Genomic DNA, 22,626 nt, shown 5'->3' on the forward strand with positions numbered 1-22,626 from the left:
ATTTTGGACATTTTTTATTTAATTTATACTATAAATAATAATGTTTTATTTTATTTAATACATAATAAATTTAGACAAAGATAAATACTTATAGGAAAAGTATGAGGAGCTAATGAAATATTTATACAATGTGTACAATAGAGGTTTATGGAGTATTAGAGATATAATTATTAGTGTTACATTTTCTCATCAGCTGAAGCTTTTGGGATGAGTGGTATCATGACATGGTATTAAAGCGTTAGATCCGAAAGGTCAAGAGTTCGATCCTTGGTGTTTATTATCCATTGTACACATTGTACAAATACTTATATGTGTATCTAACATATTTGACCATTCACACATATATTAAATTGTATTAATACAAAATTAAAGAGAAGAGTAAAATATTTTTTTACAAAAAAAATTTAATAATAAACTTTTTAAAAATATATACAAATAAAAATTAAGAATCAAGAATAAAGAATTAGTTCAAACAATTGCGTTTTTGTTAAAAAAAAATTTTAAATCAATGACCATCTGAAAAATTAAGAATTACTAAAAAAGCTCTTTCAGTTTATTTTATATTATTTTATTAATAGCAGATTAAAAAAACCATCATAGCCAATAAAAAAATAATTGACTGAAAATATTTATCATATTTTATATATCATAATATCATTATTAAAACATGTATAAGTACTTAAAGTAGTGAGATGATCAAATTTTTTTTTACTACTTGAATATAAATGACAATAACATATTTTAATGTAAATGATAATAATATAGTGATTTAAATAAAATTGGACACTCATATTACATACGATGCTAGCAAACATAAAAAAAAAATTAATTGGACAACAACATAAAAGTATTATTTTTGGTGACAAAAGTTGATCCAGATATAATATATTCAAATTTGCATGTATAATAATATATCAACTTAACGAATCAGATTGGGACTAAAATGAAAAAGATAAATCTAACATAAAATATCAATAATGAAGACTAAAACATACATTTTTTTTTTCAAATTGCAACTCCAATTTAATAGTAAAAAGAATAAATTTTTTAAAAAAATAAGAGAACAGTTTGGGGCTTTAAGAAAGAACATGATTATTAGTAATATCATTCTATAAATATTACTTAAAACTTAAAAGTATCTTAAAAATATTTATTAAAAAATTAAAAACTTTTTATTTTTTAAATATTTATTAATGTCAAAATCACATTATTTCATAATTTTAAAAAATTAATCAATGATGAATCTGATCTTAAATATAAAAATAATTTAAATATATATCCAATTATATATTATTAAGACAATAAAAATTATTTATTTATATTTACTGCGTGAATAATTATAGAGAAGACAAAAAAATAAACTATTTTATTTTTTTATTTTTTTAATATTTGTAGAAAAATGAAGGTCTTTTTAAATTTATATTTTGACCTAACACATTTAAAAGATGAAGATAAAGATAAATATCTATAACATTTAAGTAAAATTTATCTTTTGTAAATAACTAATATGTATTTTATTTTATATATAATTTTTTTGATAAAAAAATTATATCTATTAATTTTTGAACTATTATTTTTCAACAAGATAGATATATGTGTATTGTGTATTTTTATAATTTAGTATTTTAAATGTCTTTTATTTTTTATTGATTTTATTTTTAACAAAAAATGATGATATAAATAAAGTTAGGATAATATTAAAATGATAGAAAATATTTAATTAGCAAAATGAAGTATGAATAATATAATTAAAAAATAAATAAAATTATTTTTATAAAAATAATAGAAAAGCGATTGAACAGGCACGATAATATCTGTTGAGTTGCTAGTTTTTATGTAAATCGAATTCACCGAATTCGAATTAGTAGGATAAATAGTAAACTGAAATTGGTAGCTTCGATTTACGAAAAAATGAAATTCGATACAAGTAAATCAACACATGTAGATTTATATTTCATTCCTTCATAAATCGAAGTTATCAATTTCGAATTTTTATTTATCCTACTAATTCGAATAAGATTAATTTGATTTAACACCAAAGAAGATAATTCGAGTTTGATGAATTCGATTTAAATAAAAATATACATGAGAGATGCACATAATATTTTTTTATTTAGAACTTTCATATAATATTTAAATTTGTTTAGTTTATTAATTATATTTTATCCTATAAAAACAATGAGACTCACTTACATGTCCCTGTTTCTGCTTTTCAACACATAATATTGTGTCCGTCTTTAAAAACAAATTAAACGAGGAAACACATTAATAAAGATGATTTTAAACAACACAAAATATAACAACTAATTCAAAATCAAACTTTAATTATTCATAATAAAAAAATAATAAATTATTCAATATTCACTTCTCATGAAATGTGGATTTTCGACGTCTACCTCAACAATATATTAGCACTAATAATAGACTTCCCTATTATTTCTTTTTTTTTGGTGACTCTCTACTATTTCGAAATACATTAAAACATAATAATAACATAATTTTTTAATATCTAAAATCATTACTTTCGAAACATGTAAATGGGCTTAATTTGTTTCTTCTTTTCAAAAAAATTTATATTTTTTACCTATATTGTTTTAAACGGTCCAGAATGTGACCCATCTAATTCCATTAGCCTAAACAAACAATACTGTCTATGATCGACTCACGTTAATGTCATGGCTGGCTTAAAAACTCATTAGGACAAGCTAGACTTTATCATGGTCAGTCAATGAGTAAATGGATCAATCAGTCTGATTCCACCCTGATCCATATTGTGTTATGCACACAAGGATTTATATCTACCAAATCTAATCCTTTCATTTATTTTATTCATAAAATGGACGGTGATTAAATTTGGTATAGCTTAGTTCCAATAAAGTTGAATGGAACAGGTGAAAACTTTCCAATTTTATATATTAGACTAATATTTCGTTTGAAACATGTGTGCTGTGGCTACCGCCAATTCTAATGATTAATGAAGGCATATAATGGGCTTAAAGGGACCGGGGTTTATAAAAGGCATATAATGGGCTTGTAGGGTCCGGGGTAAGCTAGCCCAATAAAGTATGGAAACAGCCCAACAACAAGGGCCACGTTGGCCACGTTATAAAACCCTAGGAGCCCATGCGAGGACTCAAACCCTAGCCCTATTTATAAATCTGCAGAACTGAAAAAACCTTCACTGTTGTTCATTCCCTCACCAGATCCACGCCGTGATTCGTGATACGTAGTTGCGGAAGGAACATGAAGGTCATCGCCGCCTACCTCCTTGCCGTCCTCGGTGGCAATGCCGCTCCTTCCGCCGCCGATCTCAAGGGCATTCTCAGCTCCGTTGGAGCTGAAGCAGATGATGACAGCATAACGCTCCTTTTGTCTGAAGTTAAAGGCAAAGACATAACAGAGGTTATTGCCGCCGGAAGGGAAAAGCTTGCGTCGGTGCCTGCTGGTGGTGGTGGTGGTGGTGCTGTTGCCGTCGCCGCTGCTCCTAGCGGTGGTGCTGCTGCTCCCGCAGCCGCCGAGGCAAAGAAGGAGGAGAAGGTCGAAGAGAAGGAGGAATCGGATGATGTAAGAAGATTCAATTATTATTATTATTTTTGTTGCGTTTATTTAATTACTTTGGTTTTTCAAAATGATCTGATAATTTGGTTTTGGATTTGTTTGTGGTGCAGGATATGGGATTCAGTCTCTTTGATTAAGTGGTAGGTTGTTCAAACTAGAGCTTCTAAGTTTTGTCTCTTATTTTTGGGTTAATTGTAGTGATCTATGTGTTTGAAAGGATTTGGTTTTATATTTTTATTGACTTTTATTGATGTTATGGAACTTCAATTTGGTAAACACAGTTGAGTTTATTTCTTGGTTTAGTTTATTTTGCCTGGACTTTCGTTCGATACTAATTCAGTTAGTTTGGTCGTGACTGAATTAATAGGGAGATAAATTATAATTACGGAATTACTCATGGAAATGGTACATGTTGAAAGATTATTTGAATAAAATATGGGTTGGGAAGTGATAACGAAAACTAATATCAAATATCGTGAATTGAATAATGAAGATAAATCGATTCGTTAAGATATAGATATACAATGACTGAATTTTATATGCTATTATGATCGTCCTAATTTTACAATGAAATTCCTCAGAATGTCAAAAAGATTTTGTGGCGATACCGAAATTCAATTTATTTTATGCTTTTTCTCGCGCAGTGTGTACTGTCATTTGGTGAATGTGCATTGATGTTGTAAGTCGAGCAGTTACATTTTCTAACCAAAATTTTAACACAAGGGGTAAAATTGAAATATTAAATAAAATTAGAGATAAAATGTTCACTCAAATACTTTCTTTAATCAATTCGGATCTAGAATATGTGTTTGCTCTAAAATTATCAACCGAGCAGTGCTACTTTTTTTTTTGGTCAAAGCAGTGCTACTTTCAATTAACAATGTTTTCCTATGTCTGGATCATTCTTCACAATCTCGTTCTTCTCTGATTCGTTATACCCGCCCCACTTCTTTATCCTATTTCGGCAAGAGAGGCCTGCCATTCGATCAAAAGATTAGGCTTTAATAAAAATAGAGTAATGTTATACATTCAAATTTTATTATGAGTTAAGTTTAACTAAATTAAAAAATAAGATTTAGAATAATATTAGTTATAATTGATTTTTGTTATGTTAGACCAATTTGATTAATAAAAAAATTTAGATGCGTAGCATTATTCATATTGCTATGTTTTAGTTTCACTCTTTTGAGTCTTTTCAACTACTAAGGTATTTTGTATATTGAAGTTTTGATGGAAAAATATTGCAGGGTGTAACTTTGAACAGTAAATAGACTCAGTTATTCTTTAAATTCTTTTTTTTCCCGACATTTTAATTCATTAATACATAATAGTAAATTGTTTTGATCCAACACCGTAGTAGAAAATTTTACCTCTTTACTCCAATTGGTTTTATAGACCATGAGGCTTAACACACATGATTGTAGGAAGGTCCTTCACAACATTCCAGACCAAATTCCCTAAAAATCGTCAGGCACACCAAAAATATGCTTAGAATCATTTCTCCCGAAGGTAATGAATTAATAGGAGAGACTAGAAAAGAAAAGAAAAAAAAAACGTAAGGGAGAGAAAGAGGGGGGATAGCAAATGGAAAAGTAATGAGATGATCAGGAGATGAAAAGAGTAGCTTACGATGACACCCATGTAAAGCTTGAAACCTAACACAAGTCCAAGGGGAACACCAAATAGCTAGTAACAAGCAATGTTTTCATAAGCAACCATAGTCTGCCATCCTGCCCCAACTGCAACCCCTGAAACAACTAGCTGCACATTGTTAATAATAATGCATAAGGCTAACAATGGTGTAAGCTCCATAACGTGGGCTTTCACGGCTCCATCAGTTGAAAACAAGGAAGGGTATTGCTTCCTGAAGATGACAAGAACCATGGAGAGCAAGAATGCAATCACAAACGAAGTGATCATAGCAACTACTATGGTCAATTTTGCTGTTCTTGGGTGACTTGCCCCGAGTTCATTTGACAGCCTCACATTGCATGATGTTAGGAATCAAATTAGTTTTTATTAAAACTAAGCACATTTCTTTTAATTGTTGTTGTGTTGAATAGTTTTTCTGAAAAATGATGCATCTAAAATCGGACCAAACCTCACGGCTGCATTCATTCCGAAGGGCGAAGGCGAACATGATTGTCCAGCCCAAGATATTCATGCTGCAAATTCATCATCAGAAAAACATGCATGAATCGCCAGCATTGGAAAAGGTGAGCATTGAACCCATAAAAAAAAATTTTGCTTTTTATTGTAAGATAATGTTGTGTAGTACCATATACTCATTGCATCCACCGAATTTCTGCATTCTTTAGATAACCAGCGAACAAATCAGGACCATAAAGTACCAAACTTCCAAGCTGCACAAGATTTTAAGGAAACATATAGAAGAATATTTATCTTTTGGGTAGATAAAAAAACGTGTGATTATAATTTGGTAATAATATAGATATACAAGCATAGGCAGTACATAAATGTGCATATACATGAAAATGTGACGCACCAGAGCATAATAGCAGAGGCTAATGAGAGACGAATAAAACCAGAGACTCTGAAATGCTTGCAAGGAGAATCCCTTCCAAGTGTCCTTGCAACTTTCACTCATAATGTAAACCATTTGAGCCACCACTATGACATGTTAAGCATCACGGCAGCGCAGTTTTAGCATCAACACCCAGCTCAGCACCGCATGCGCCACCAACACCCCCACAGAGATCCAAGCCATGACCATGATCTTGCTTTGTGCCTGTAGGAATTTTTGGATGGGGAAGTTCATGGAGTATGCAAAGAGTTGTGGAAGCATCCAAAGTGTGAATACTCCCACCACCTTTGCTATGGATGCTGTCTCCCCTATCAATCTTGGTAACTGGCAAGCAAACACATATAAGAAGCTAAGGAGAAGTGCAATGGCGTTGAGGATCACCCATGATCTTTGCATTAAGACTCCAAGCATTTCCAACTTTCTTGCTCCAAATGCTTGTCCGCATAGTGTTTCTAGTGCCTTCCCATTCCAAGCTGCATCATTGCAAAATATATGCAATTACTTTGACTCATTTTATTTAGATTTTGTTTCAAGGAAACAATAATCTCTTTTTCAATTATGAAATATATGTGGAAATGTTACTACTGGTAAAGAAAAGTCTAAATAATATAGTTTATTTTCCAGTTGAAATGATTTTTTTTTGGTCGGAGTAGGAAATTTTTTGAAGAGCTAAAATTTTGAAATCCCTAAAACATAGTAAAATACATATTTTAAACTAAAACAATAGATCCATAACATAAGTTTATTAGCAACAATATCAGCTTGGCGTTCTTTTGGTATGTATAAAGTGGAGTTACTTATATTTTAGGGTAAAGTAATAAGTTGGTTCTATATTTAGGCGTAATCCTGTTTTGTTCTTTAAAGTTTAAAGTGTCATATTTGAATTTAAAAAAGTTTCATTTAGCTTTAATGTAGTCCTGGTGATATCAAAGTTAAATAATTAACGGAATGTTCTACATGACAGCAGTACAAGAATAAGGTCGATAATATGGAGAACAACTACAAGCTCTAGAGGCACAAAATCAACTGTAAATGCATTAATACATTTATTTATTATTTTTTTTATAATTTAAATGAAATATTTTCTATAGAACTAAGGAGAATAATAAATAAATATATTAATGCATTTATGGTTGATTTTGTACCTCTTGAGATTGTACTTGTTCTCCAGATTATTAACCTTGTTCTTGTACTACTGTCATGTAAGATATTCCGTTAATGATTTAACTTTGACCTCATTGTGGGACTACATTGAAGCTAAATGAAACTTTTTTAGATTCAAATAGAACACTTTAAACCTTAAAAACCAAAACAGGATTACGCCTAAACGTAAGGAGCAATTTAATATTTTACCCTATGTTTTATTAAGAACTTATATGGTATATACTTGGATTGGATAGTGTTAAAACAAAATTATATCCTCATTTAACTAAAAAATTCTTTTTGCCACATTTTAAGGTAATAAATGGTTAAATAATAAACAATTCTTTTTTGTTTATTGGAAACGCCATGTATTCTTTAACTTTTAGGTTTTAGCCCTTACTCAGCTATTATATAAAATTAAGAATGATTATCTAAATCAAGTTTTTAAGAATTTTAAAAATAGGTATTTAGTCCAAAAAAAATTAATATACAAAAATATCTTTACAATTTTTCTTTGACAGACAAATTAATTCCGAATTTGCTTTTTTTTTCGTTTGTAATCGACAAAAATTAATGAAGTGACATGTTGGGGTGATGCAGATGGACAAATAAATTCTTGCATTCCATTCCCAATTCAAACCAATTCAATTCCTCGCGTCTTAGCTAGAAATACAATAATCAAACATGATTTCATCTGCATCCTTTCCTGCGTCTCTTCTCGCCACTAACTTTATTGGAAGATCCGTCGCTCCGCCGTCTGTTCGTGTCAGATCCCGTCCGCTTGTCTCCTTTGCCACCATTATTCCTGCTGTTTCGATGATATTGTGTTCAAGGCTCAGAAACAGATTGATTCCCAACAAGTTGATAAGGATAATGCAAAGTCAGTGATTGACTTGAATGAAAATGATCCTCTAAGAGGCAAGGATGATTCTATTTTGATAATATTGTAAATTATCAGTGCTCTCATGGACGAATCTCCTTTTCGGTGGCTAGAAGTCGCTGAGCTTCCCCCACTACTTGTCATTGGAATATGTCCAATTTTAGAACGTTAAAAATGTAGGGTTTTTTATTTGAATTCCGCTATACATTCAAACAATTTTACATCCAAGACATTTAGTTTACGCTGCGGGACTTCTTCTTCTTCTTCTTCTTCTTCTTCTTCTTCTTCTTCTTCTTCTTCTTCTTCTCATCTTTTTTTCATTATCGTCATCGTCATCGTCACCACCACCATACCACCACATCCATCTCCTCCTCCTCATGTTTTTTTTTATTTGAATTTCTTTGATCTCCTCCTTCCTTTTCTTCTTCCTCCTCCATCATCATTATCGTCATCACCAAAAATACCAATATTTTGCTAACATCTTTATTGATTCTGATTCTCTGTGGTGATCGAATGAACCGAAAATATTATCAAAATAAAATCATTGTATAATACCAAATAAACCGAAAATGGTCCATTATATAAATTCGAATTCAGAAACACATGTGTCTCGAATGAACCGAAAATATTATCAAAACGAAATCATTGTATAATACCAAATGAACCAAAAATTGTTCATTATATAAATTCGAATTTAGAAACACCTGCGTCTCGAATGAACCGAAAATTAGCTCAAAACACAAGTATAATACCAAATAAACCGAAAATTGTCCATTATATAAATTCGAATTCGATGATAACGATAACGACGATACATATTAGAAGAAGACAATAACGATAACGATGATGATGATGATGATGGAGGAGAATGATGAAAAGGAAGGAGGAGACTAAATTCTAATAGTAGGAGGAGGAGGAAGAGGAAGAGGTGTTGTTGGTGACGACGGTGACGAAATTGAAAAATAATAAAAAAGGAGGAAAAGAAGAAGAAGACGTAGCATCCGGAGTGAAGAACATGCGTGAATTTGAAACAAGAAGAAGAAAAGAAATGCGTAACTCAAATCACTTGAACGAATTTGGATGTAAAATTGCTTGGATATGGAGAATTACTCTTTTTATTTTCAGAGAATAAATACGAGGAGGGCAATAAGAAATGATGTCGTTCTATTGACAAGGATAGTGATTTTCATCATTTTTTTTGTTGAGTATGTACGGAGAAAGAAAATCAAGGGCTAATTTGTTTGTGGGAAAAAATTTTTAGAGATATTTTTGTGTATTAATTCATTTTAGGATTAAAGTGTTTTTTATTATTTTCAGAAATTGATTTAAATAGTTATTTTAAAATTAATTAATTTAATTAATTGCTAAAAATACAACTTCCTATTTTATTGGAAAATAACACTTAATTAGATTTAATTTAAATAAAATCTTAAAATTTCTTTTTTTTTTAAAATTGTTTTAAACTTTTTAATATTCAAATAGGCTAAAACTATTTTTTCTAAAATCACTACAATTGTTTGGACATGAAAATTATGAATGACCGAATTATAAACACAAATAAATTTAATCTATGAATATAAACTGAAGGCTCTTCTTTCTCGTAGAGTAAGAGGGGAAAAAAAGATTAATAAAACTCATGATCACAGAAAAAAACCATCAGTTCTTGGAAAGCCATTGCTAATTGCTAAGTAGAGTAGATTCCTGGGTAAATCTTTTTGTTTTTTGTTTTTTTTTTGTCAGTTATGATAAAACTGAATAGACCATTTGATCCTTCTTCTCTCAACTACTTTAATATTTTTTTTCTAGTTTTCAGAAGAACGGGCATCAAAAGGGGCATCCTACAGTGCTAGAAAGGTTTTTTTTTTCTGCTGGTGCTGAAAGTATGTGGCATGATAAAGGAGAGAACACGTGGTTGTATTGCCTCTAAACTACCAACAATTTTTGTGCTAAAGCAATCATGCTCAGATAGTGATGTATGTCCAAAATTTGATTAGATGATAGTAATCTTGTGTTAATAATGCTAGTTATGTTATTGGGCCTATTTTTGAGGACCCAGCAAATGTCTGATCTCACATTTAAGTGTGGTTATTTTTTGTTGTGTTATTGAACAAAAATAAAGTGAACATAATATATCACACTGAATTCCGTTTTTTGTTTTATGTTTTAGACTATGAAAATAATTTTTTAGACATAAACATTAAATTGGATCATGAAAATACAATTATAGCAATAATAAACAATAAAAATATAAAACCAAAGAAAATAAATAAATAATAATAATAATAATAATAATAATAATAATAATAATAATAATAATATTTAAAAAAAGGGAGAAGATAGCTCTGAAATTAAGGATTTAGGGTATGAAGGGAGAAGGTGCTTCTTACTGCTCTATGTTGTTGTAAAACCCATGTTATTTAGTTCTAAAATTTTTTTTTTGGAATAAAAAAATTAATAACTTTTATTTTTTTAAAAAAAGAATATTTGTTTAGATATTTATTTTTCTAAGTTTAATTATTTTTATTTTTTAAATTACATAAGTTGAAAATTTTAAATAGTTGTATTTTGAATTTAAATATAACTTTTGAAAGTATATGTTAAATCGAAAAACTATGTTTAAACTTCAAATAATTTAAAATAATTCAAAGTATGAAATCCTAAATTTTTATGTTTGCGTTCAAAATGTTGTATGTTAAAACGGTTATAAAAAAATGCACCGAGTCGGTCGATTCAACCGCTCTAATCATGAACCAGCAACAATCACGATTCGGTTAATGTCTTAAAATGGCATTTTAAAAGACCGGCAGAAAATCGTGTTGCTGCCTGACAACTGGTCGGTTGAACTAGATCGGGGACGGGCCGGTTTGCAAACAACGGCGTCGTTTTGGGCAAAAGGCTTACTATCGCTGAACCAAGCCTATCACACTCACTCTCACTCTCACTGTCGTTCCTCTCAGCCTTTGCAGAATTCTGAAACAGTCACTCCCCTACCGCTATCCATCCGTCAATCTCAGCCTTCGTCCGTCCTCTCCAATCCCTCGTTGTCACAATCTCACCCCACCTTCAAAATAAACCTTCAGAGCTCTTCCCTCAAAAGAAACCCTAGCGTCCTCCACCGTCGCCCTCGTTCTTGTAACTGTTATTGTTCATAGCGCCCAAGATCTTTGTTTGTTATTCATGCTCCAGCCCCTCTCCTCCTTCGCCAATCTGCAGCTTCTTCACCATGCTCGTTGAGTCGGTGTGCTGAAAGAGGACTCTACCTACTCAGTCGCGCTTTGCCTGCCGTCCCTCGTCATACTCGTCTTGTGGTCGCTGTTGTCTGTCACACCGGTCTTCTCTCCATCAAATTTAGGGTTATGCAGCAATGGGGTTTAATGTTGAAACCGTTGATGAGCGGATAATTTGTACGCTTTTTGGCATTGTTTTTAGTATGTTTTTAGTATATTTTAGATAGTTTTTAGTATATTTTTATTAGTTTTTAGTTAAAATTCACTTTTCTGGACTTTACTATGAGTTTGTGTGTTTTTCTGTGATTTCAGGTATTTTCTGGCTGAAATTGAGGGACCTGAGCAAAAATCTGATTCAGAGACTGAAAAGGACTGCAGATGCTGTTGGATTCTGACCTCCCTGCACTCGAAGTAGATTTTCTGGAGCTACAGAAGCCCAAATGGCGCGCTCTCAATGGCGTTGGAAAGTAGACATCCTGGGCTTTCCAGCAATATATGATAGTCCATACTTTGCCCAAGATTTGATGGCCCAAACCGGCGTTCAAAGTCACCTTCAGATTACCCAGCGTTAAACGCCGGAACTGGCACCAAAGTGGGAGTTAAACGCCCAAACTGGCACAAAAGCTGGCGTTTAACTCCAAGAGAAGTCTCTACACGAAAATGCTTCATTGCTCAGCCCAAGCACATACCAAGTGGGCCCGGAAGTGGATTTTTATGTCTTTTACTCATCTTTGTAATTCTTAAGCTACTAGTTCCCTATAAGTAGGACCTTTTACTATTGTATTTTCATCTTCGGACATCTAGTTCTTAGATCAGATCTTGGTTCTTCTGGTTCCCTCTTTGGGACCGAAGCCAATGATCACTCTTGTTCTTATGTATTTTCAACGGTGGAGTTTCTACACACCATAGATTAAGGTGTGGAGCTCTGCTGTACCTCGAGTATTAATACAATTACTATTGTTCTTCTATTCAATTCCGCTTGTTCTTATTCCAAGATATTCATTCGTACTCAAGAACTTGATGAATGTGATGATTATATGATGCTCATCATCATTCTCACTTATGAACAAGTGACTGACAACCACTTCTGTTCTACAAGCAAACAAGGCTCTAATGTTTATCTCTTGGATTCCTGATACACGATGCATGGTTGATCGCCTGACAACCGAGTGCTCGCCTGACAAACGAGCCAGCCATTCTGTGAGATCAGAGTCTTCGTGGTATAGGCAAGAACTGATGGCGGCATTCAAGAGAATCCGGAAGGTCTAACCTTGTCTGTGGTATTCTGAGTAGGATTCAATGATTGAATGACTGTGACGTGCTTCAAACTCCTGAGGGCGGGGCGTTAGTGACAGACGCAAAAGAATCACTGGATTCTATTCCGGCCTGATTGAGAACCGACAGATGGATAGCCGTGCCGTGACAGGGTGCGTTGAACATTTCCAATGAGAGGATGGGAGGTAGCCACTGACAACGGTGAAACCCTTGCATAAGCTTGCCATGGAAAGGAGTAAGAAGGATTGGATGAAGACAGTAGGAAAGCAGAGAGACGGAAGGGACAAGCATCTTCATACGCTTATCTGAAGCTCTCACCAATGATATACATAAGTATCTCTATCTTTATCTTTATGTTTTATTCATATATCATCTATACCCATTTGAGTCTGCCTGACTAAGATTTACAAGGTGACCATAGCTTGCTTCATACCGACAATCTCCGTGGGATCGACCCTTACTCGCGTAAGGTTTATTACTTGGACGACCCAGTGCACTTGCTGGTTAGTTGTGCGGAGTTGTGATAGAGAGTTGAGATTGCAATGAGCGTACCATGTTGATGGCGCCATTGATGATCACAATTTCGTGCACCAACCGTCAACATTAAATTTCAAACTTGGGATTTAGGTAACAACTTTACTCATCTTGATTCAATGTAAATATTTTTGGCGGATTTGGGGTACTGGATTTGGAACCACTTAAAGAGATTATTTAAAATTTATGCCAGTTTAGAAACTTGGCAACCTACGATCAGAAATTACTTAGTATTGGTGTCTTTGTATAGATTAAAATCGGTTAAAATTTGTGTCTCTGTTTCTGAATGTGTGTGTTGGGGCTAGGGGGCGGGGATTCAACCATGGTTGTAATACGCATACAATGTGAAATTCCTCTAACTCATGCTAAATACATTCCTGCTGCTAGTTATAATGCATTGAGATTTTGTTAAAATCGTGCTAAAAATGTTGATGAGTAAAAAAAATTATATTGTGTCGTTTGTGCTAAGGTTTTGTACTGCTGCATATTTGTTCATTTCACTACTTCATGTTTCAGGAATGGCTTTTGTTGGCCTCATTTTTAAAGTATTTGTTTTATTTTTAATTTGTTCTTAACTCATGATATGCTTTTAGGTCTCTAGAGGTTATGCCAATGTTCCATGGGTAAAGGAAGATAAAGTTAAGGTAATTAGACATTGTTTATGTTATAATTTCTTAATACATTTCACGCTGATATAGAAGAAATTGTGCTTAGATTGTGATTGATAAAAGAAGAAAATAAGAACTTATAACTGATTGAATATTAATCTAAGTTCAATGAATTGTTGATTTATATTTCATTTAGGTCAGATCGAATTGTCCAAAAATACTCAAATATTTTGAAAACAAAAATTCTTTCAATTGTAATGTTGTTTCTTTTTTCCTTTTGGACTGAGAAATAAAATTAAATTTTTTGGTTAATAATAATAATAATAATAATAACTTGTTGGTGGTAAAAGCCAGATGAAACAAAGAGGACAAAAAAGAAGCTAGAAGCAAGGCGCATGCTGGGAGAAGGTGGTTTCTTGTATTGCCAAAGATCTAAGGGGGCAGTCCAAGGTTGACGGTTTCGACGAGAACGTGAGAAACTGCAAGGGAGTTCGCAACCTGGGAAGCACATTAGGCAGTAATCGGTAAGCATGTAGGACAGAAAATGATAGTTTTCGTATGTATTTTTTAATTATTTTAATTTTGTGGGTGACATAGTGATATTTACTCTTGTTTAGGGTGGTGAAAATCCACTATAAGGGAAAAAAGTGAAGTTTATTTCGAATTCAATATATGTATACATGAAGTGGTTAGTAGAGGTGAATTGGAGGTTATGAAAGAGTATATTCTGGTGAATTTGTTGAGTTGTGTTGTTCATATTTGTGCAAGATAGTTTAATAATAAATTAACGAATTAAAAAATTGTTAAATGTATTTGTTACCGGCTTTGTATTTGTTATACTGATCGTGCTGATTTTAGTAATAATTATGTATGCATAATTTTAAATGGTTAATTGTTGGTTGGGGAATGCTATATATACAGTTAGTTTGGGTAGATGAGTTTGGTTAGTAGGATTAAAATTAGGAAAATTTAGCTTCTGCAAAGCAGTTTTTATGGGAGTTGGACATGCCGCTAATTCTCGGGTTCAGTGACAGCAGAATGCAGTGTTAGTTTTATATTTCAAAAACATGTCAACTCTTTTTATGTATTTAATAAATTCTGCATAATATATTTTTGGTTTTGTTGTTGCAACAGTAAAAAACTCGAGATTTGTGTTAGTTGGTGTAGTTAATGTGTTTTATTTGATGTTGTTAAGTACAATGTGTATTTGATGTTATTGAATTTTGAGTATTTTGACGTTACCATTTGATTTGAGCAAGTAAAGGTGATTTGTGCCAGTGGTGTAATTGTGTGGATGGAGGCAAAACTAGATGATGGAGTTAACCAAGGTGCTGGAATTCAAAAGGATGCTAGCGTCGGAACACATTCTGAAACAAACGAGAGACCGACTGGAGACGGTAAAGCTGATAGTTGTGATGAAGGCGTGGAGGGGGAAGCCACTGAATATCGAGACGTGCTAATGCTGACCGAAGCCGATATGATGAGGAAGGTGTTCTGTACGGACGAAGCAGCCTATGAGTTTTATAAGAGATACGACAAATGTCATGGGTTTGGTATTTACAAGGGTGACTCGAGAAAGGATGATAATAGAAGGGTGATTAGGAGGAGGTTTTTTTGCAACAAAGCAGGACTGAGACAGCGCAAACATTACGAAAGGCTTGACCGGAAGAGGGACCACAGATCGAAGACGCACACAAACTGTGACGCAAAGTTGTCAATCCTATGGGATGAGGTCAGCGAAATTTGGAGGGTTAGAAAAATTATACTAGATCACAAACATGATTTAACTCCTATGAGGATGGTTCATATGATCAACAGTTTCAGAGACATGAATTGTTCAGCTATGGCACACATTAATGGCATGCAGGGACATGGTGTCCTGACGTCAAAGATCCTAGGTTATATGGCAGGGTAAGCCGGGGGGTATTCTCTGATGGGTTTCACCAAAAAGGATGCCTATAACTACATCGAGAAGACCAATCAGAAGAAGATTGTTGATGGAGATGCTAACGCCGCAATAATTTATTTAGAGGGAAAAGCGGTGTCGGATCCGATGTGCATGGCTAGGTACAATTTGACGGACAAAAATATGTTAACGAACTTGTTTTGGGCTGATGGTGGGAGCCGGGTTGATTACCAATACTTTGGTGATGTGCTTTCGTTCGATTCGACTTACAAGAAAAACAAATATATGAGACCTTTGGTAATCTTTTCTGGTTCGAACAATCATAAGCAAACAACCATATTTGGGTTTGGTTTGGTGTTGGATGAAAGCATTGGGTTATACACGTGGTTGCTTGAAAATTTATTGGAGGTAATGTGCAACAAAAAGCCATCGGTGACAGTGACAGACGGGTGTGATTCAATGAGGGCAGCAATCAAGGCGGTGTTTCCGAAGGCCACACATAGGCTGTGTGCTTGGCATGTGGAGAAGAACGTTACTTCAAATGTGAATGATGAAGGCTTAAGACAACTTTTCACTAGGTGGTTGTACTCGAATATGGATATAGAAGAGTTTGAGACAGAGTGGGATGCAGCTGTTGTAGAATATCGACTTCATGATAGTTTTTGGGCGAAGAAAACTTATGATATGCAAAAAATATGGGCAAATGTATACTTAAAAAATAAATTCGGTGCCGGGTTCCACACAACTTCTCGATGTGAAGGGATTAATGCGAATGTCAAAAAGTTTCTTAATTCAAGGCACAGTATCCTTGAGCTGGTGCAGAATGTTGAGTTGATGGTACGAGAGTATCGGAATAATGAGTTAGAGGCCCACTTCAAGTCCATTCACGGCAACCCAGTGATCACGCCTTGCTTGGACGTGAGGCGGGAACTTGAAGGTGTCGGTGCAGTTAACTTTGTCAGAAAGGTTTGACGATCCATGACTATGGTGTACGCAGTTGAAGACTACGGCATTCCGGGTAGGCCACTAACGGTACTGTATGATAGGGTGGTGAATAGGGTTCAATGTCCTTGCCAATTTCGGTTTCAAAAGGGTTACCCATGTTGACACATGTTTTTTGTTTTGAAGCATGAGCCTGCGAGGGAAATTCCATCAAGGTTGGTGTTGAAGAGGTGGTGTAAGGATGCTAAATCATTGGATAACTTTAGTGAAGGAAGAGCTGATGAGTGCAGTGAGAGGGAATTTTTGTTACGTCTGAGTGCATTTCACTCTGCATCGCAGTGGTTTTCATTCGTAGCTGCACGGAGCCCGGATTTGTTTAATACAGCGATGAGTGGCATACGAGCTTTATGTGAACAAATTGAGGCAGCATGCGATCAGAAGGGTCCGTCGGCAAAGGGAAGAGATACTCCCAATGTCAAGGATCCCATCGTGGTTAAGACCAAAGGGTCTCTCCGGATTAAGAAAATGAGTGGCAAGAAGAGGCAATGTAGCATGTGTCAGAAAATTGGACACACGAAGCGACACTGCACTGGAAATCGTGAAGTGAATATGCAGGCAGAACCACCAGAGGATGAGAAGGCAGCAGAGTTAGGGTCAGAAGGTTCCTCACCAACAGAAAATGCAAAGGTTTGTTAATCAAAGTTACTAGGAATCCTAAGTTGTCTATGTTAGTAGTAATAGGGTTGAGGGTGTTGCTATTACGTATTTCCGTGGATGTTATAACAACCATTTCAGGTGCTGTTTGCATAACACCTAGTGTAACGGTAAGCAAAGGGTAGTTTTAAAGTCTTTGTGTAAAAATTTTGAATTATAATTGCATCTGTTTGCCTAAATTACTGGTGACATGGGTTCAAAAATTTTGAATTCACCAATTACATGTTTGTTTTTCTTAGGGTTGATGTGACGTGTCGAACATGGTTCCACCTAAAGCGGCTGAACCGGTGGATGACTCAGATGTGGAAGAATCTGGGTTCTGGCCAAACGAGGGGAGTCAAACTCGGGATATCCGTTTTGAAAGTTGGGATTGTGTCTTCCCAATGTAATTTAACAACAGTAACTGTGTGAAGATTGAGGAGGTACGGTAGTTAGTTGGAATAGTTAAATTTGTTTCATCACATGCATGCAAGTAATTGACATGTATTTGTTGTCGACGCAGATGATGCATGACATAATCAGGGTTACCGAGAGGCTAGCAAGTAATCCAAGACAAGTTTGAGACTCACCAATCAATCAATGAACGGTGGAGTTTTTAGCAACATGTAATCTTATGGTACATTTTTTCAATTTGCTTGTCGTAGACTAGTAAGATACATCACTTGGATTATGTCCCCGGTGGTTAGGTTTAGTAAAAAGTGAACAAATCATGATTACTTCTATCATTCATGTGGAATGACTATGTCGTAGTGGTAACTAAACATGCGTCGAACCCCTGGTAGAGAAGCCTTTGTGAAGTTAATGAATATTTTGGGCATTTGTGAAAGTATTGCTTCTCGACTTCTCGTATATTGCGTGACGGCTATCATGTTTTACCCGGAAATAAGACTTGTGAGTATGAAAACAAAGATCAATAGTTTTCGGTGTGGCTTAAATAGATGTTGTAGAGTAACTGACATGCCCTATGCTCCACCAAATAGAACAACGTGATATAGATATTAGTGAGTATGAATTTCTTTGTGGTTACTTAAATAGCAATTTTTTTTTTCAATGTGTTAATTTTATGAAATCTTGATTTTGTGGATAAGTTCCTTCTTTCATTAGTTTGATCCATCCTTTGGAGGCAACCTGCAAATTTCTTTTCTCTGTTTTTATTACTGCATTAAGTTACCTCTTTGAGTTATGTGCCACGGTACTTCAAGCTGAAAATATTGCTCGTCTCTTGAATTTGTTCTAGGTTATTTTTTGCATTGGCCAAATTGTAATCTGGTGCCAAATTCCTGTTTGTTCCCGTAAATTAAGTATACTCAATTTAAATTTAATTTGCTTGTTTCTGTAGTTTACAAGGTTAGTTGCTGAGATGTATAAGCAAATTTAGCCGGATTTTTTTGCTCCAGAGCGGTGGTGCCAAGTGAGATTATCACAATAACTGAATAATCATTTGATTTGATCCTATTTAAGATCATAAAATCTGTTTTGCTATATAGAAAACATGAAATAACACAATTTGAAAGGAGTATTGAGATTAGGAGAACAAGCCCCGCAATCCTTCCATTTGATCACATTATAGTAATTATGCAATTTGGTCCATAAGATGTGATTATGTGGCACGTTTATTTCACCAACTAAAATAAATCCTACAAATTATTAGCTCTTTCCATGTCAACTTATTGCCTAGCAGCTCAATATTTTCAAAATCGTGCAACTCATTTAAGATGTACAAAATTAACTTGATAATCGATATACTTAATACATAAATTTAATCCTAATAACTAAGGTTGCCATTCATCTCTACTTTTCTGTAAGAACAATTGGCCCTGAGAGTTGGGAATTTTGCCCGATTTAGAACCACTTATGATGTCAGAATAGCAAAAAGCTCAGGAGTGGGCAAAGCAAAATGCCATTAAACTTCACCGTAGACTTGGGTACCATCTTTTATGATTGCCAATTCAGAAGCCAAGGCAATGTGATCACTACCCCATTTCTATGTACATAATGAATAGTAAAAAAAATATTAGAAGTCAAGGTATACATTCCAAACCACAACATGCAAGATCATGTCAGTCAATTAAGTGTATTATTATGGATTAGGGGAGTCAATCTCAACTATAATAATTTTTTTATTATACGTAAACATAATATGCTAAAACAGGGCCTAAGATAGTCCATCTCTGTACATGTGAAGTAGTAGAAAAACTAGTGTTGGGAGTTATGTAGTACTAAGATAGTCTCTCATAAGAAAATGTTACATTTCAATGCCATATGTAAAGTTCAAGTTACACAGAACCAACATCGTCTCTCATAAGAAAATGTGACGTTTTAGAGCAACAGATAAAGTTGAAGTTTAACACATTGATTTTGAATTTTGTAAATACTATCGTCAGTTAACAAAAGCATAATTTTTTGATCATAATGATGATAACAAAGTTGGGGATGAATAATAAAACAGGTGTTAAAAACAAGTGTTTTTAAATGGGGTCTCCCTTGTTTGTTGCATTCATGATCACTTGCTTAAAGATTAAATACATGAATATCCCCAAACAAAGTATGGAGAATCAAATTCCAGGGGTACTACTATTTCCTTCAGCCACCATCAAAATGTTGGTAAAACAGAGCATTGTTGACCCCTAACAAGTGTTCATAAGTAGTAGTGATGCAAGGTAATCTATTACATAGTAAATTCATCAAGGAGTTATATCAGACAAAATGCTTCTGGATGTGTTAGGCAAACCAAAAAGTCAGCAAAGGAAGGTCAAAGGCAGCTACAACTATGTTCCAAAAAAAGGCAAACACCACCACACGAGGCTCGGTGGCAGCTGGCAGCTGCTAAAGCCCTCAGAGTGAGGGGCTCAGGGGACCGGTAGGGGAGTTGGCCTTCTTCCTTTGTCTCTTTTCCTTCTTGTAGGATGCTCTGTTTGACATATCCTAATACCTCCTTGCATTTTCAGTCACTTCCTCAGGAATAGGGTTGAGACTGCCCATGACAAGGTCTATGGCCAATAATATCCGGGTGCTGTCGTTGACCTCCTAAGGCGATGATTCAATCACGGAATTAGGCAACGTAGGACTACAACAGGCTTAATCAACGTCAATACGTTATGACATGAAATAAGCTTTACCTCCATCTCATATGATGCCCACAAGTGGGTGAGGATCATCCATTCTGATACCCACACTCCACAATCCATCCTGTTTCAGAAATTAAATTTTGTCAACAAACTAGAGGACCTGTTTTTTTAAATCCTGTTTCAACATCATTTTCATCAACCTAAGTAAAAAATGGCATCCTTTTTAGTCTTTCAACCCTGCAAATTTTTCTTTACTTCTGCGACACCACCGTTGTTAGTAACCTAAGGAAAAAATTCACATCCTTTAATTTTACAGTTGCTTATATCTTGTCCTTCACCGCGACTGTTTCCTATGTTTTGTTTTAATTTCTCATTCTCAAAGGGATACAGCAAAATAGTAAAATAAAAATAAAATCAGATTATAAAAATTCCTTCAAATCCTGTTTCAACATCATTTGCAACTTACGAGTCCTCAGCTTGCTGGGAGACCAACGGCTTAAAGACCTTAAAGCTGGACACCTTCTTAGGGGTGATATTTTGCTTTTCATAGCACCTCTTGTCAGCGAGTATGTGGTCGATAAACCTGACCTGTATGTATTACTTTACAACTGCTAATGTACAATGAATGAAATCGAAAATGTAGCAGTAAGCAGATAAGTGGCCGATATGACTCAACGTCTAATATTTGGTTGATCATTCCTTCTCGTTCCGAGCTACGCTTAAGCGAATCAAGGTATACCAGCTTCTCCTCCCACATGTCGACTATCATCAAGTACCAATGACGGCCACTATGAAGGGCAACATATATCTGGCATTCAAATGTTGGTGAAATAAAGACATGTACAGTCGAACGGCAACCTTCCAATCTACTTCAGCAATACCGCTGACAAAAACGATTATTTGAAATGGGGTACCTTTAGGAGGTTGTCTGCCAAGCCCATATATTTGGCTTTTATGTAATCCAAAGTTGATTTGCAATGAAAAGCTGGGTTTAATGCAATTTGCTGTCACGAGTAGTAGTGAGGCATTGAATACATGTTTTCGATTTGGGAAATGTGTATCATGAAATGAATGAAAACTTACCAAAATGGTTGTCAGAAGCCACCATTGATGCTGGTCCTTCCCCGCCGTTAACACCGCAACAAGGTTGATTATATCATCCACCACCTCTTCTCCAGGTCTCAGTGTCTACAAAGCCTTTCTGTTGCCAACACGATGGTCGTTTTGGACAAGTAGCTCACTACAAACAAAGGAAATATGTTATGAATAGAATAGAAAAGTTGTAGTAAAAAAGGGTGAAAACAGGTGAACAATAAATGTTGAAATTATTCAGAGATGTGGCTATCTGCACTTTTGATCTAAGTCTTCAGCAAACACATATGCAGCCACAACAAGTTCATGGCCAAAGAATTGCATCCCTGGAGGGGGCCAAAAATAGATATCCATGTACTGCACGACCATTTAAAAAAAAATCATTTGTTACCCGTTCATGCCGAGAAAGACATTCTAAAAGAGACTGTCCATTTAAAAATAGAAGATCGCACACACGAAAGATATCTATTTTTAGTGCAGGCCCCTCACACCCTATTCAGAACAAAAAAATCACATACAAACTACACCAAGACATTTGTTTAACATGAAAAGAACCACTTCAGTGCAAAGTGTTGCCAGTGCAAGAAGAAAAATTTATTTATTGAGACGAGCAGTCAATGCTGGTAAGAGTTGCGGCTTGGAAAAAAAATTTACATCGCCTTATACTCGTACAACGACTTACTAGGGATACTTCATACATATTACCTTGGGCATATCTTCTGATGTCATCTGCCAACTGGTGTGTGTGTGTGTAGAACGTGAAGGGAGATCCATGTCCACGCTGCCGTATATTCCTTAACTCCCCGAAGTCAGAATCTTCTTCCTCACAGAACTCCAGCTTTCTCTGGAACATTGAAATAAAAAATGTGTCAGCTACAACAGCAGGTCAACATAGTACGACATTGATGAGCGGATAATTTATGCGCTTTTTGGCATTATTTTTAGGTAGTTTTTAGTAGGATATAGTTACTTTTATGGATGTTTTCATTAGTTTTTATGCTAAATTCACATTTCTGGACTTTACTATGAGTTTGTGTGTTTTTCTATGATTTCAGGTAATTTCTGGTTGAAATTAAGGGACCTGAGCAAAACTCTGATAGAAGGCTGACAAAGGACTGCTGATGCTGTTGGATT

The 22,626-nt window shown here is 34.6% G+C and overlaps 1 protein-coding gene and 1 pseudogene across 1 annotated transcript; one reads left to right on the plus strand and one right to left on the minus strand.

Moving 5' to 3' along the window:
* Window positions 1-3,150: 3,150 nt before the first annotated feature.
* Window positions 3,151-3,860, plus strand: LOC130982091 (60S acidic ribosomal protein P2-2-like). The gene is made up of 2 exons (XM_057905948.1): window positions 3,151-3,564; window positions 3,669-3,860. The coding sequence occupies exons 1-2, from the start codon at window positions 3,244-3,246 to the stop codon at window positions 3,693-3,695; spliced, it is 348 nt and encodes a 115-aa protein (XP_057761931.1). The 5' UTR covers window positions 3,151-3,243; the 3' UTR covers window positions 3,696-3,860.
* Window positions 3,861-4,509: 649 nt separating this feature from the next.
* LOC130980591 (protein DETOXIFICATION 29-like) overlaps window positions 4,510-22,626 on the minus strand; it is a 74,058-nt pseudogene continuing 55,941 nt past the window's right edge.

Source organism: Arachis stenosperma, chromosome 5, assembly GCF_014773155.1.
Source record: "Arachis stenosperma cultivar V10309 chromosome 5, arast.V10309.gnm1.PFL2, whole genome shotgun sequence".
Taxonomy (NCBI): domain Eukaryota; kingdom Viridiplantae; phylum Streptophyta; class Magnoliopsida; order Fabales; family Fabaceae; genus Arachis; species Arachis stenosperma.